We start from the raw sequence: 15,758 nt of genomic DNA, 5'->3' as shown, positions 1-15,758 counted from the left end.
GTGTCAGCTGGAGCGGTGTATCAAGCCTTTACAGCTTCAATAGTCACAATTTTAAACTCTTCTCCCACTGCTTTTAGAGCTATTTTACTGTAACACACCCAGTTCCTCACTGTGGAAACATAAATGGCACCACTAAGGTTACAGAAATGTAGGGGCCAAGCCCTGAAAGTGTTGATCATACAAGGAGATGAGTTCAGATTATTCCCTACAGATTACCCCATTTCAGATCTCCTGCAGAGGCTGTACTAAAACGTTTTTGTTCAACTAGGGGATTTTTACAACCATTCCTTTGAAAACTACAGTGATAGAGTTTTCAATTTGCTATGACTGACATGGAGTATTATGTGCCTTTTAGAAGTCAGGAGACAAGTCTGTTAGCCTGCATCTGATACAAAATCCATGACAGATTCTTGGGCTAAAAGGCTTAAGCATAGATGGTGTTTTAAATGTACATCTTTGAAATGGATTAGGCTTATTTTTCTCCTGCCTTCCAAACAGAATAGGAGAAAGGGAGAATGAGAGAATTGGAGAAGGTACGGGAGCGAGGAGGTCTGAAACATTTACAAGAGCAGTACTGTTGGAGTCAAGGATGTAAGAGAGGGCTTGTATACTGCAGCAAGATAAATGATTATGTATAGGAACAGAATAGAGCTGTGCATTGGCATGTATCTCATCACCAGGCCTGGAGCTTTCTCTAAGCTTTCTTCATGTGCTGAGCCTTTTTTTAAGTACTATTAAGGCAGCAGTTCCCAAATATTTCTGTTCATGAGTCTGGGCTTGTGATTGTCACTCCACTGCTGTTTCCAGGATCTTGATACTATTTAGGGTCCCAGTCCTAAAATGGGGAATTGCTATGTTTGAATTTCCATACCCACCTAATCGTGAGGTGGCTCACTCTGTTCCCGGTGCTGCCTCTGAACGAGTATGTCATATTGAATAAGTTGCTTCATTCTTCCAGACCTAAGCTTCATTTGAAAAAGAAATTAATTTATAGCATGAGTCTTCAAGACGAAGTTTTCTCCCTGCATGTTTTGTTTTATTCATGGCAGGAGATAATGAACAGAACTCTGTGTGAGTTTATATAGCTGTGTATACATAAACCTTAATGATGTTTTGTGTGTTGGTATTGCCTGTGCAGAGTGACCAAATTCTGTGACCTGTCCATTTTTCCTATTGATGCACATTTGTTAAATGACTCCAGCTGCCTAACAATTCATAAAGGATCCAAGTAAGAGTCACTCTTCCCCATTACTAAGTGAAGATGTCATAGCCCATGATCCCAGTCCAGTGGACTTAGGAGTTTTGGGAAAGAAATGACAAGCACACAAAATTGCTTGCTCTCCTCTAGAGAATGAGAAAATCTCTCTTCAGGGCTCTGTATGAAGTGTTTGAAAATGGACATGTTCCTCCCTGCGCATGCCCTTGCTCTCCTCAGGGACCCCATTACTCTGCAGAATTCAGTAGACCTGCCATGGTGTGGTGCTTCTCCTACAGGCACCACTGGATCATCCTCCAGTTTGCAGACGGCTGCACCCATCCCACTTGCCTGTTAGCAAAGCTCCTCTGCAAAGTGCTGTCATAACCTCCCTGACAGCTCTGCTACAGGCTTGTAACGCTTCAATACCCCATTCCTTCCTGCCTCCCACTGGTTCCCAAAGGGAAAAAAAATGTAATTGGAAACTGTCAGCAGAAGTGATTGTGCAGCAGATGGAAAATAGGGCTAGTGAGGATCTCAGGACTATTCCAGACTTCCCAGCCAAAGTCCTGACTGTCCCAGCCCTAGCAGCTAGAAACCCCCTTTTCTACACTGTGCATGCCTTGGCTCCCTCCAGCTCCTGGAAATTACCTGAACTAGAGCTAAACTCCAGAAGAGGACAAATTAGTAGCTGAGGAGGTTTGGATGGGAAACACACTTAACCTTTGAGTCACTATTTTAAAAAGTCCATGAGTGAGTTACCAGAAGCACTTTTATACTGGAAAAGGGCAAGCAGCTTTGGAAGATTAACTAATGATATAATTTTTCACTTCTTATCCAACAACTTCAGCAATATTTCATCTTGCTGATTCTGACGGACGGCGTCATCACAGACATGGCTGACACCAGAGAGGCCATTGTCCATGCCTCTCACCTTCCCATGTCAGTCATCATCGTCGGGGTGGGGAACGCCGATTTTAGTGACATGCAGATGCTGGATGGTGATGATGGGATCCTGAGGTCTCCCAAGGGCGAGCCTGTGCTTCGAGATATTGTCCAGTTTGTGCCATTTAGGAACTTCAAACATGTAAGCTGACTTTTCCATCCATTCTGCAGAAGGCTGAATGTATGTAACATATAGGGAACAGACTCTGGGGCTGGGCCTAACTTTGTATGGGCATGAAGTGTTTAGTAATTCTATGGCATTACTGTGTCAGAAATTGAGAGAAAAAGGAGTACAGAATGAAATGTGCTTCATTAGTGAGATGGTGAGGGTGGGGAAGGAAGAGATGGGGCAGAATCCGTGTGCTTCTTGTGGTGCCAGTCCTTAGTTCCACTTTCTCCCTGATTTTAGTTTTGTTGCCCCTCCTGACTTATTTTTCCTGGTGTCTCTCTTCCATTCTCTTTACATCTGTTCTATTAGGACTACTGTATTCTGCTTTCCACCCCTTCATTTCCACAGGCAGCTAAAATGGCTGTGAATTTGTACTCACACTGTTCCCCAGGAGTCTGTTTCCTTATTGAAATTTAGGTCCCTGAGTTCTCAAAGGCAGGACTATCCACCCACAGCATCCTGGTTGCCTCCAAACCCTTTCCCCAAATTCTGTACAAGAACACAACGCAGAAAGTGGTGTTACTAAGAGCTTCAGCCACCTGTTCCTGTCTGAGCCCACTGTGGTGTAGGGAACACTCTGTAGGAGAGGAAGGGACAGACCCAGTGTTAAATTGCCAAACTTGAAATAATGCCTTGGCTATGTACTTTTCTCCCCAGTCACCTGCCCTACATTGCAGCATCTGTCCCAGGGACTTTTTCGGCAGCTGGGTAGAGACTGTGTTCACCCACAGAAGGAGCTTTCCCACACACAGCCAGGTTTTTCAGGGCCCTTTTCCTCCATATGGAGGCATGGAATGGCCACTGTGTTCCACAGCAATGCTGATCACATTGCTTTCTCTCTGTTTTTCCATCTCCCTTCCTTCCCCTCATTCCTTCTGTTATATTGAAGTGGTTCTCCAGACTGCTTTTTTGCTCACCTTGGTGTCTAGGAAGCATATCCTCAGTATTTGATTTGAAAATTTCTTTACCCCACAGTGTAACTGACTCATTCTCCTCATGAGATTGCCCTTTCCAATCCTCTCCCATACGCTAGTGAGCCTTGGATCTGGATATGTCACACAGAAGTTTTCAACTCTGGGTTGGTTTTGGTCTGCATATTGGTTGCAGTGCTTACATTTCTTTAGTTTTTCTAGGCTTTTTGTTACCACAGGAGATTTCTTTTTTCTGTTTGCTACTTCCAAAATACCTTCATTTTATTTTCCTCTTCTCAAGAGTTGTTCTTTTCTCACTTCAAAATACTATTTTGGCATATTTGTCTTAGATCTAGACACACTTCTTACTTTCACAAACTCTACTGAGGAGTAAGAGAAACAAACTTGTTCTTCTTTTCCCTATACCTTTATGTAAAAAATGGATCCTCACAGGAGGTGAACTCCCCCTGAGCTATTAGTTTGGTGACACCATGCCAAATGGCTGCAGATTTGCCACTGAATTGTAGATACATACATTTCTATGCTGCCAGTGCCACTCAGTCACCTATCTACTGCAAAAAAGTATGAGCACGACCTGCTCATAGCTTGTGATTCTCCTCATCAGATAATCACAAGTGCGTAGTGCTGCACTGTAGTCTATTGTAAAAGTGTCGAGAGGCAAGTTATTTATGGGCTAGTGCTAGACCTACTTTCAATTAGTTGAAAACCCGTTTCTGCAAGGAACTGGCAAAGCCAGCTGCACTTGTTATTTTTAGTTTCATTTTGTGATTTTTTAACAAAGTTGAAATCATCCTTGATTGAATAGATTAACGCCGACAGTTGCAGTTCTGGGCACTGAATATATTGTGCCTCTGGTGTTACTTGTGAGTGAGTTTATGTGTGATTTTAATCGCTAGCATTGGTCAAATGACAAGCATATATTATTTTTAGCTGTTTTAGATTAACTTCCCCAGTACTGGGAGAGGATAGCAACCTTAAAAATTTATTGCTCTTGTTAAATAGTGATACTTTTCTCCCCCTTTCTCTCAGTGGCAGAGATAATACAGACATAGAGATAGATAATTGTATTTGCTGCATCAGAAAAGTCAATATATCTTATATGACTTGATATTTAGTCTGTTTATTGTGATCTTTCAGCATTTCAACAAATGTCAGTGTAATGGATGAGTGCCCATATCAATAGCCATTTCTGGCTGAATTTCTTTATTGTCATATCTCAAACAATGTCTCTCAACAAAGTGACATTCACAGCTATCTTGCTTACTTATCCTCAGCACAAAGAAAAAGACCATGCCTTTTGCATCAACTAGTGAAATAATTTTTCATGGGAGAAATGAGTGTAATGTTTTGATTCAAACTTATTTTTCCCCACAGAGAAATGTGGATTTAACACATTTGGGTTATTTTTGTCAGATCAGTTCTGACCAAACACAAGTGTTACCATAAATCAGCATATTACATTTGACAGCTTTAAGTAAAAAATGTATTTAGTCAAAAAACACATCCCTTTTGCCAATGTACCTTGTGTTTAGCTTTAGTATTTCGGTCACTCAACTATTAAGCAGGAAAAAATGTTGAAGGACCTTTTTAGAAAGACTACAAATCAAGTTGTATAAGGTTTATAGGTTTTTCTGATAAATCAGGTATTTATTTATGCCTAAATCTGTATTACCTCTACTGCTGATGGAAGGAGGGAAGAAAATGTTATTTGTGAGCAATTACTTTTTGTTTTGCTGGAACAGTAAACCAAAATTCATTTGGAGTCAACCCAAACAATATTTTTTTTCATTACTTCAATTCTCAGGTCAGCCTGGAACTCAAAATCTCATATCTATCCAAAGAAATCAAAAATAATCTATCCAAAAGCTGCCCCTGTGAGAAAATTGAAAGGAGGGAGAAGGAAGTTGTAAAAATAACCTATAGAGTGAATCCCCTATATTTTATAAGTTTGACTTCAGAGAAGGTTCTGATCCTGCACAGCACTCATATAGGCACTTAACACATTTCAATTAGTTATAATTATTCACATACCTAAAACCTCACATCCACTCCAACATTTTACTGGCTCAAGACCCAATATAGACAGAAAGCTTTAATATAGGGGTTTAATCTCCTGCATGATGTAGTGCATCAGGAGTACTTCAGTAAAGTATCTTATCTTTTTTACTTTCTTTAAGGAATATCTTTGAAGCTATGAAAATAATAATAATTGTAGTGTTATTGGCAAATCCTGTAGTTGCAGAGGCTTGATAAAATCAAGGTAATCATTACTGCTTAAAAAAATGTCCCTTTGTATAGTGGATGACATGCAGTTCACTACAGGGGAACATAACAAACAAAGGGAAAATATTTTCCTTGAACCCAAGTGAATTTCTTCTGTCTGTAATGCTCACCACCCCAGCAATGTGAGTGTCCTTCACCTGAAACTGTAGAACTGTGATGTTCACAATCATTGAAATGTAGTTGAAGAAAATCACCTGTCTCGAGCCATTCACAGGCATATTTTAAGAGCTGAAATTCTCTGCCTTTAGGATGCATAATATATTTACTGTGCACAAATCTGATGCCACAGGTAGACTGTATTCCACTCTGCATTGTATTTAATCATAAAGGCTAACAACTGTGACTTAATAACACATATATCACAAATGATCGTGGAGAGCACAGCTCTTAACCACTGCAAGGAGCAATGTTTTGCACTATGCATTGTAATTAAAGATTAAGCATGGTGAAGCTATAGAACTGAATCAACAGTCATTTGTAATATACACCAATTATCATCATAGGGGATTATTTTCCTGCTGCTGGCCGATCTGAAGTGTATTAGCCATCAGTTGAGAGCTATTCATCTTCAGGTGTTTATTGCTAGGATACTCTTCAAGCAGAGCAGTTAAACAGTGGAGAAAACATTACAGTAAAACATTGATGTACCATCTATGTTAAAAACCCAGCGCAGGCAACCTTTACGCAGCACTGCTGAACTGGGGCTGGTTTTTAGCTCAGAAGTTACTGGGTCTGATTCTTACTTATACAAATGCTGCTTTGCACCATCTGGTCTAGAAGTGAGAGTGCTTTACCACCACAGAAGTACATAAGGTGCAGGTGGCCCAAGTCATCAGACAAGAAATTGCCCCAAACACTGGTTTTGGGATGCTCCCTGCTAGAAATAGCCCCAGGACCGACAGACATCACCGCACTACGAAACTCAGTGAAGCAACAGTTATCCGTGTTCAGACTGAAGCACGGAGTCAAGCCAGCTACCCCAGGGCAGCTCTGTGTGGGGCCACACATTGTGAGCCTGTGAGCACAGTAAATGTGTTAGCTTAAACCTCAGTGAAAGGCTATTTACTTAGCATGCACGCTGGGTACGGAGTGCACAGCTCAGTTGACTCCTCAGGTAGCGGTGGTTCAGCTGTGCAGCTGAGCCCTGGTAGAGCCTGTTCTGAAGGGCTGACCCTTCGCTCAGGAAGAATGGATGTGGCATCAGGAGAGAAGTGGCAGTGGGAGGATGATGCAGAGAGATGAATGTCAGTCCAGTGTTCAGACATGTGGACTACACGTGATCCAGAGAAGCTGGTGGCAAGTGCTCCTGCCCAGCATTTTTAAAGATAGAGCAGAGTGAAGTTTCCTGATTGCTAGGGCTTGTGTGTGCAGCAGTGGCCCAGGATGCTTCCCCCATTCCCCGTTTTTACTCTTTATGTAGGGTTGTATTTTTGGTAAGATGGCACAGAGGCGGGCTAAGGTATATACAGCTTTGGCACACTGGGAAGGAGATTAAAAAAAACAATAATTCTCAATAGCAACATAGAAATCAGCCATTTGCCTGACTCTGAGGGGTATTTTCTGCTGATTTCACTGAAAACAGGTTTAGGCAAGAACAGGACAACTGTGGAAAACCATGCATTTCCCTCTGAAGGATTAAAATAAATAGGTTCTGTTACTGCGTAACACCTGAGAACAGTTCCCACTCTGTCACACAAAGCATGGGCTCTGCTTTGCTAGTTTGTTCATGCAGAAATGTTCCAGACTTTTTTGCCTGCACAAATATTTTGGTATAAATGTCACAGTAGGGAAAAAGCAGTTCATTTTATTTGTTACTAATCGCATATGTGACTCAAAATACCAAAATACAAAAAAAATAGTTTTGTTTCTGGGTTTGCTAGCATTATCTTTGTATTTGTAGTACTATAAGATTTGATACTGGAATTTATAATAGCCCAGGGGCTTTCTGCACCCCTGGATTAGCTTGCCTATGAATAGTTTACCATTTACATCCTTTGTAAGCCTAATTTTAAGACTCTAAAAGGATAAGGATCCCACCCCATGAAACAGAGTAGGGCAATAAACAGTCAATACAACTACTTTGTGACATGGTAGTTTTGAAACCTGGCTGACAATATAACAGACAGTGAGGATGGAAGTGTTCATTAATGTGGGAAAAAGTACTTGGTGTGCAGAAGAAATGCGACCCAGCCTCCAGTTGAGTTCCAGTGCACTGTCTGAGCTGCCATGTGTGATCCATGTGTGCTCTATCTGGAGGTAAACACATTAGTTTAAACCTCTCAAACTGACAGTTAAGCATTTGCATTTTTACTGCATTTTTGTGGTGGGCTCAGAGGGAACATGGTCAGGCAGGCTGGCTCACAGGGGCTTGGAATCAGCTCTACCTAAATACTTAGAAACAAGCAAATCCAAAACACAGGGCAAGAGGGTGCTATTGGGCTGCATGGGAGAACAGGAGTCCAGTTTTGTCACTGCTGAATTCAGGAAAATCTCTGCAGCACACACAGGTAACAGTTACCCACAAAACAACCACAGGCCCCACTGCTTAAAATGAAGCATTGTCAGGGTGTGAGGCAGCAGCTGTGTGTTGTCAATGGAGGGCATAGTTTCTCATTGCACTGAGGAGTAGCCCTCCTCCCTGCCTGGGGTGAAAGCCAGTGGCCATCTCTATATCCATCTCTAGATTTCAGGGTCATCAGTTCTTAAGTCTGGTTGACACCCGCCATTGATAGGTTGCAGGAAGAGCTTTAAAGCCTCCACAAAGCCTAGGACTGAAGCTTTCTCTTGACCGCGGTTTAATGCCAATGAAAACAAAGTATTTTTTATTAATTAAAAACTTCCCCAGCCATTAAAACAGCATGTCAGATCCTGAAGAGCAGAATGGTGATGAAGGCCTCCCTTTCCCGGTGATGTCCTTTCATATTCAACTTGAAGCTCTGCAGGGTTACTCACTGAGTGCTGATGAATGAAGTCTTTGCAGCCCTTTTCACTGCGATGTGATGCTCTCCCAGAGCACAGGGAAGTTCAGCTACCCTGAACTTAAAATAGTCCAAACGGACCTGAAAAACATGCAGAGCACTTTTGGCTTTAGTGTACTTTCAGGCAGCTACAACTACATGCCCAAACTGACTCATAAAATGAGTTTCCAGCAACAGCGCCACACACTTTGAGTCTTTTTTGCCTTCCATTTTTGTACCATACTTCCTACCTTGATCTCATGGCACCAGTGCCTCTAAAACCCATGGCACTTCCAGCAGAGAGACAGGTTAATGCTTTTGTTTTCTACCATTTCCTGCAGGCTTCCCCAGCTGCTCTAGCAAAAAGCGTTTTGGCTGAAGTTCCAAACCAAGTCGTGGACTATTACAATGGCAAAGGGATAAAACCAAAATGTATGTCAGAGTACGAGTCTTCCAGGACACTAGCTCCATGAACCTGCCTGCACTCTTTTACAAAATTAAAAAAGAAAAATGCTACTGTCTACAACTACTGTACTTAAAAATGAAACAAAAAATAGCACGTTTTGGTGATTTTTGACTAAAATAACCATTTTTTTTGCATGTGTAGCCTAAAGGCTTAAATCTGTTAAGCAGTTGTATTGTTGAAAACTTTTTATGAGAAAAAAACATCCAGAAAAAAAAAAGTGAACTCTTTACATTACAGCATGTTGCCTTGAGATAAAAAGTTATCTGTATCTGTTTTTTATACAGGTTTGTTGAAATTTTGCTAAATTTCTTATCTTTACACTGTAAAGCATTTTGAAATATTTATTGAGAGTTGATAACCAAAATGTCTTTGGTTTAATCTGCTATGAACTGAGAGAATTTTTCAAAATGGCAGATGCATGAACTGTATTTTGCATGTTTAAAATAAAAACAACACGGTTTTGCAGTTGTTGTCTTTATGTCTCTCTGCCACTAGGCTGCCTGCTTTCAACTTCCGTATTCTGAGAAAAGAGTATTAAAGTGTTTCAAGAAGTATCTGGCCTGAAGCACAGGTATTTCTAATGTTAGCAGCTTATTATAACATGGGCACTCAAACATACCTACTCAGTCTGTGGCCTGAGTAGCAATTTTTCAAAAGCCTGACACATGCAGCTGTTATGAAGGGTTCAGACTGTAGCTGTAAACAGATCTGTCTTGGAGGGCATGATCTATCAGGATTGCATGTCTTAATATGTGCCTACTTAATCCAAATGATCTGGCTGGCTTTCGAATGGGTTGTATTTTGACTACCCAAATTTATAATCTGTTTGGGAACTCTTACTTCGTTTCATTTGTATTTTTTAATCTCACAACCAATATCCAACTTTACGTGACATGTTTTCTGAAAGAAATTTTGCATGGCCTGATTTTGTGACAACCAGTGTTTTGTAACTTCATGCACGCACAGATCACTTGTGTGTGTTAGAAAAACTAGGTTTGTACCAAAAGGATATTCAAGCCGCCTGTTTTTTTTTAAAAAGAGGACACACAAGAACAGATTGGCAGTGGATTGATCTTTCCATTGAAATATTTATGTATATAAAGGAAGAAATTAGATCATTATTATTCTTAGCGTTTGAATTTTGGCTTCTTCATTTGCTAAAAGACAATGTGAAAGATGTGACTTGTTAGAATTAAGGATAAAATTTGACCAAAAACAATTTGTGTGGGATTGTCTGAAGGGCACAGCTTTGGATGAGTTGTGCTCCCACTGAATGCTTGTTCCTAGTTCCAAAAGAAGCTGTTTTGGGCCAGTACTGAATATTTTGGAAAATCTCACCTATAAGCAAGGGTTTTTGTTTTAGAAATAATGTATTTTTAAATGGGTTTGCAAGTAATGTAGAACTCTAGCTCCCTGATTCTCCTTTAGAAGTAACTTCCGTGGGATCAGTTTTGATTGATGATTTTCTACCATAAAATGAAGGCAATGGCACAGCCAAGATGCATGGGGCTGTCTCACATTCAGTTCTGCTCCATCTATATCCTGCAGCGCAATCGTTCACACTTCCTAGTAAAGATTCCTTCAGCTGATCGGATATTGAACAGAAGTCAGTATTACTTGGTCATAGGTATAAATTGTCTGAATCTGTCCCAACTGATAGATCTCAAATCTACGTTTCCATTTAATGGCTGACAGTTCATTTGAGAGCCTACCCCAGCAGGCTGCACATCTCTCCCTCTGTGGATATATTTCAGCTGGAAGCTACTGTGTTTTTCCCTTATATCTGATACACCACTCTGCCAATGTACCTTAATTCTTACCTACAATATCTCTATTTTCTTATTCCCATTTCCTCCCCTTTTTCTTTCCTTCCCTATTCTCAGAAGGAGCATTTTCTAGCTGTTAAAGCACATGACTGAAAAATCAATGACTCCATGTTCTTTGCTCCTCCAGTATCTTATTTTGTAATCCTGGCCAAGTTGTTTAACTTTTCTGCACCTCAGATGCCTCATCTATGAAATGAAGGTTACTGCCATGTGTTCATAAATATCTCACAATTGTACTGGGGGACTTCAATATTTGAAAAGTGATTTGAGATCCTCAGAGGCATGATGGTGCTCTTGCCACGTAAAGAGTATTTCTTTACCCTGGGGGTGTGGATTTAGGCATACAGTGTACAGCTGAGGAGGGGTTAAGCCATTTCTTTATTATTTGGCAGACTGAGGGAAAGTAAAAGAAAGGTTTCAGCAAGAAAAACTAGGAATCAGATGAATTGTTCTTCTGGATACAATCTTTGGCTAAAGATTTCTGAAGTGTTTATGGTTACATAGAACTGGGCAGTTACAGCTCTTCATTAGCAGAGGTGTTACAAGGTGCTTCTGTAGTGTAGCATCACATAAAATGCAGAGATCAACAGGTTATTGTATGCTGAGCTACATAAATCATCAGTCATTTTCATGTGTGTAGGTGGTCTATGTAAGTGTCTCAAGAGAATCACAATTGCTGCAGATCTTTCTGTTTACTTCACATAATCCAGATTGTGTACTTAAACACAAATCATTATCAGTGGTAATACAGATCAGCAATTCTGAGGCAGCCCTCAAGGTGTTTGAAAAGACATCATGATACTGAAAAATCAATTGGAAATTTCCTTCCATCTATACAGATCCCAGCATGCAAAACAAACACGTCATAGTGTGGTGAGCTGGTGTAGGAGAATGCGCAGAAGACAAAACTAGCCATATGGTAAAGGCTTTCTAACGAAGCTTTGAATGTTATTTTCATTGCTCCAAGTTACTCAGTGAAATAAGATAGTATGGGCTTTGTGCAGGGTAGTATCGTTAAGTATATGAATGTATCTCTGAAATGGCATTTCTTCTCCTGTTTTATCTACCTAGGGTTTTAGCAAGGCCGTTCTGCCTTTAGGCTGAACCACCATCAATTTCTCTCATAGATTTTTTTCATGCAAATTTAAACTTCTACTGCCTTTTGATGGATCATTTTAAATTCTGAAAACTCCTTTAAAATAAATTATATCTTGTCCTTTTGAGGTGATTGATGATCTAAAATATCTTATCTTCCAACTGCAATCCTGCCTTCCTTTTTACTGTCTCTCAAATCCAATTCAAAACCCAAAAGTCCCAGAATACTCAACGATCTTCATGATCCCTATTAGCCCAGAATACATTAACATCCATAATTCTTGAACCAGATACTGAGCTGAGTTGTATTTTTAGTTGTGTAGGGGAAACTAAGTTTACAATAATAAAAAAAAAGCGCTAATACACTGCTAATTGCTTATTACCCTAAGGTAAAACCTACCCATGTGAAGTTCTTACCCTGATAAGCAATATAGTGTTCTATAGCATTTGATGAAAAAGTCTACAGATATGAAATGAAAATGAAATTGTAATAATATTACTTTAAAATATGTCTTTTCTTTTAGTCTCTAAGTATCAAAGGTACACAACTGATGACAGCTAAAAGGTTTACAGTTTGATCTATTAGAGACCTGCTGAGTGTGATGGAGAACACTGGCCAAAGCCAAGGCTTGCTGCGGGTTGCAGAGGTGATATTCCAACAAATACACAGGTGGAAGGCCCCAGTTCTGAGCAGATTTGCATGACAGAGCCCTGCCGCTCTGCAACACTCAACGACATCCCTTGCCATGCACCAAATACTGTGACAGAACGGTGTGTGGTGTAGTGAGCCTCATTATTGTATTGCAGTAAGATCTTTGCTGACTACTTAAACAGAGCTACCTCCTTCAGCTTGGTTCTCCGGCTGCACAAACAGGACACAGCTTACTCCCAGAAAGTACCCAACTGGTTATTCAATTTGACCTTTCTCACTTTGGTTTATAGGTCTTGCAGTCACGCCTGCTGTGTAAATCTAAACCTGCATCCAATCTTTCCAGAGTGAAAGAGGTACTAGACAAACTCCCTTTACTCCTAAGTAGCATGGACATTTCAGGCACAAAGAATTGGGACATTTACATTCACTTTTTTTGGAATGGGAAGGATGAGCTGGAGGACACCTAGGATAAGGTTACACTTCTCAAGTTGTTTTTCCCCTTTATTTACAGGCAGTGCCATTTTGCCACAAGGAAAATACAGTTTATAGCACCATCTGTCCTCCTTCACTCATAGGTCTTACTTGTACCTGCAGTCCCGGGCTGAGGAGTTGCACTTTACTAGAGGCAATTTCAGCAATTAGAGAGCTATGTGAGTGATACTGGTCAGCCCAGCTGCCCATTTGCTTGCAACATTCACTGCAAACCATCAGTCAGCTGCACTCACACCCCCTCTTTTCTGTTTTCTTCCAATTTCATTGCATAGTTGGGGAGATCTGCCAAACTGATCAGGTGAAACCTAGGTGACCTCTCTTGTGAAGGCTGCCAGTTCAAAACTGGTGTTTCCATTTCCTCATTCCTGCAATTCTGAGGACTCCCAAGGCAGCAGACTGGCAAGGAAGGTTATTTTGTAATGGGCATTGTCTCTTTCTTTTCCTTCTCTCCAAAAAAGTGCTAGTCATTTCTACTGCTGTGCAGAAAGCCTTTTACTGCTGTGTTCAAGAGGCACTTGAATTTTTATTCCACTGATTAGAGCAGGCAGTTTGCAACCTGATTGCATTCAGAGTTGCAGCCATCTTGCTACACACACACACACACACACAAATTGACAAGAGTTGCCTCTAGCATCATGAAAAGCTGCATGCACCAAGAAAAAAAAAAAAAAAGGTTTGCTGTCGATATTAAAAAGGAGAAAAGAAGTACAGCATTAAAATTTTTCTCTGCCAAATGTGTGCGCCCCCATGTATTACTTCCAAGTTACTGGTACATGAAATCCTGCGTCACCTCAGCTGCGCAGCATGCTAGATGAGAAAAGCATCATACTGTGGCAGCAAGGCTAGCTAGCACCAAGAGAGCCCTCTTCTCTAGCAGGGAACATCCATCATGACTTGGCAAGTCACTTAATCTTGCTGCGTGCCTTAGTTCCACATCTTTAAAATGGGGATAAGTAGCATTTTGCTACTTTCTGCGGACTTTGGTAGGGTAGGGTAGTGCAGGGTTGTCACAGTGCTTTGAAATTGGGAGGTATCACTTTTAACATTTTTAGATCCTTTCTTCCTCCTGGTATAGAAATCCCTGTCAGAGCAGCAGCATAACCTACTGATGGACCCTGCTAGAAAACACGTCTACATGAAATTTAGCAACACCCCTGTGGTGTTGCTGTTCTTGATGCCAGGGAGAGAACAGAAAGATGCATTGGTCCCTGTGATAGCAGAGATGATTAACCAGCTTCAGAGAGGGAGTATCAGTTGGACTCTGAACTTGAAAGATGCATTTCTGAACACTCTATGTGTTTACTTCTTAAAAGGACAAGAAGTAAACATGAGGACAAGGAGTGTGTGTGAAAGCTGCTGGTAGTTTTCCAGATCACAGTTTTGGGTGTGAACACCAAAATTCTGCTCAGTTACCCACTCTGAGGTGCCTACAGCCTGTCTCGGATCTGGTTAGCTGGCCACAAGCCTCGAGTGCAACACCCCCACACACACATACTACAGGGGGGAAGAAAACAGTGCAGCAGGGTAAAGAGGAGAAGCAACAACAGACTTCAGCTGGCCACACTGAAGGTTCATGTATCTTTAAAAAAGATGTGTCTGTTGAAACCAAGAGGGAATCTTCAGTTCATGCCCATTCACCACCTCACCCAGTGCACTCTCAGCTGTGCTTGTGCCCTGCTCAGAAAAAAAGGGTGAATTAATTCTGAATACTGACAAAACCCATATCTCACTGGAGCCGGAGTCAGAGGTACCAGCCCTGTGCCAGACTGCCCGGAAATCCTCTGCCTGGCCCACATACTCTAACTTTACCAGTAACTTTGCTGGCTACAATATTAAATATACTTCCCATAAACGCTGCCTTCCCACCCTTACGTGGCCTAACCGCTTGCAGGGAGCACCTGAAGCAGTTCAGCCCCGCAGCAGTTTGATACAGCAGGGACCCTTCTGCCCCAACCCTCCGGGCATCCGCTCCGCTCCGCACCGCTCCTCCGGGCGGAGGAGTCTTCTGAATCCGTGCAAGGGTCCTGCAGCCTGGTGGGCCTAAGCGGTGCTTGCCAGCGATACGCTTCGCCCTTACGGACGATTCCGGCGGCCGGAACGGAGGCGCGGGAGGCACGGCCGTGCTGGCGGAGTTTGGGGGACGGGGTGCCCGTGGCTATTTCTGCGCGTCCTCTCCCCCTCTGCACCCCCTCGGGTGAGGGCTTTCCCCCCCGTGTCAGAGAAGGCCCATCGGCCACGGGTACCGCAGCCCTGCCCCGCGGGGCCTTCGGGCACGCAGCGGCCCAACCGGCCGCCGGCCAGTGCCCAGGTTAAACCGCGGGCCGCGCCGCCGGGCAGGCGCCTTCACCGGGGGGGCGGAACCTCTACCCCTGGGCCGCTGCGGGAAGCCGCTGCAGCCAGCGGCGGGGGGGGACGGGACGGGACGCACGACCACATCTTCGGGTCGGTTCGGGAGTTTTGAAGTTAACTGTTGAGGTAACCGCCTCCCCCCGCCGGGAGCGCCGGCCGGAACCTTTTTTCTGAGGCAGCACGGAAGATTTTCAGCGTCGGACCGGGCGGCGCCGGAAGCCGGCGGCGGCTGCGCCAACGCTGACGGCATGGCGGGCTGGGGGCTGCTGGGCCAGCTCGGGGGCCGCCTGTGGGCGGCAGCGCCGGGGAGGCCGCTCTGGGCGGCGGGGGCGGCGGCGGCGAAGGGGGCTTCCGGAGACAGGTAGCGGAAGGGCTGGGAGGGGAAGGGGCTGCTGCC

The 15,758-nt window shown here is 42.8% G+C and overlaps 2 protein-coding genes across 4 annotated transcripts in view; both read left to right on the top strand.

Moving 5' to 3' along the window:
• The window catches only part of CPNE4 (copine 4), a 242,934-nt gene extending 233,535 nt beyond the window's left edge, over positions 1-9,399 (top strand). Inside the window, exons 15-16 of the mRNA XM_075054924.1 lie at positions 2,046-2,282; positions 8,823-9,399. Of these exons, the coding sequence (XP_074911025.1) occupies positions 2,046-2,282; positions 8,823-8,954 (369 nt within the window). The 3' untranslated portion in view covers positions 8,955-9,399. The remainder of the gene's footprint in view (positions 1-2,045; positions 2,283-8,822) is intronic.
• A 6,167-nt stretch (positions 9,400-15,566) lies between these two features.
• Positions 15,567-15,758, top strand: part of MRPL3 (mitochondrial ribosomal protein L3) — a 31,692-nt gene continuing 31,500 nt past the window's right edge. For all 3 annotated transcript variants that reach the window (XM_075054913.1, XM_075054907.1, XM_075054898.1), the window contains exon 1: positions 15,567-15,722. In XM_075054913.1, the coding sequence (XP_074911014.1) occupies positions 15,610-15,722 (113 nt within the window). In that variant the 5' untranslated portion in view covers positions 15,567-15,609. The remainder of the gene's footprint in view (positions 15,723-15,758) is intronic.

This window comes from Buteo buteo, chromosome 2 (genome assembly GCF_964188355.1).
Source record: "Buteo buteo chromosome 2, bButBut1.hap1.1, whole genome shotgun sequence".
Taxonomy (NCBI): Eukaryota; Metazoa; Chordata; class Aves; order Accipitriformes; family Accipitridae; genus Buteo; species Buteo buteo.
Note: the sequence above shows the minus strand (reverse complement) of the source record. Positions and strands in the feature narration are given on the sequence as shown.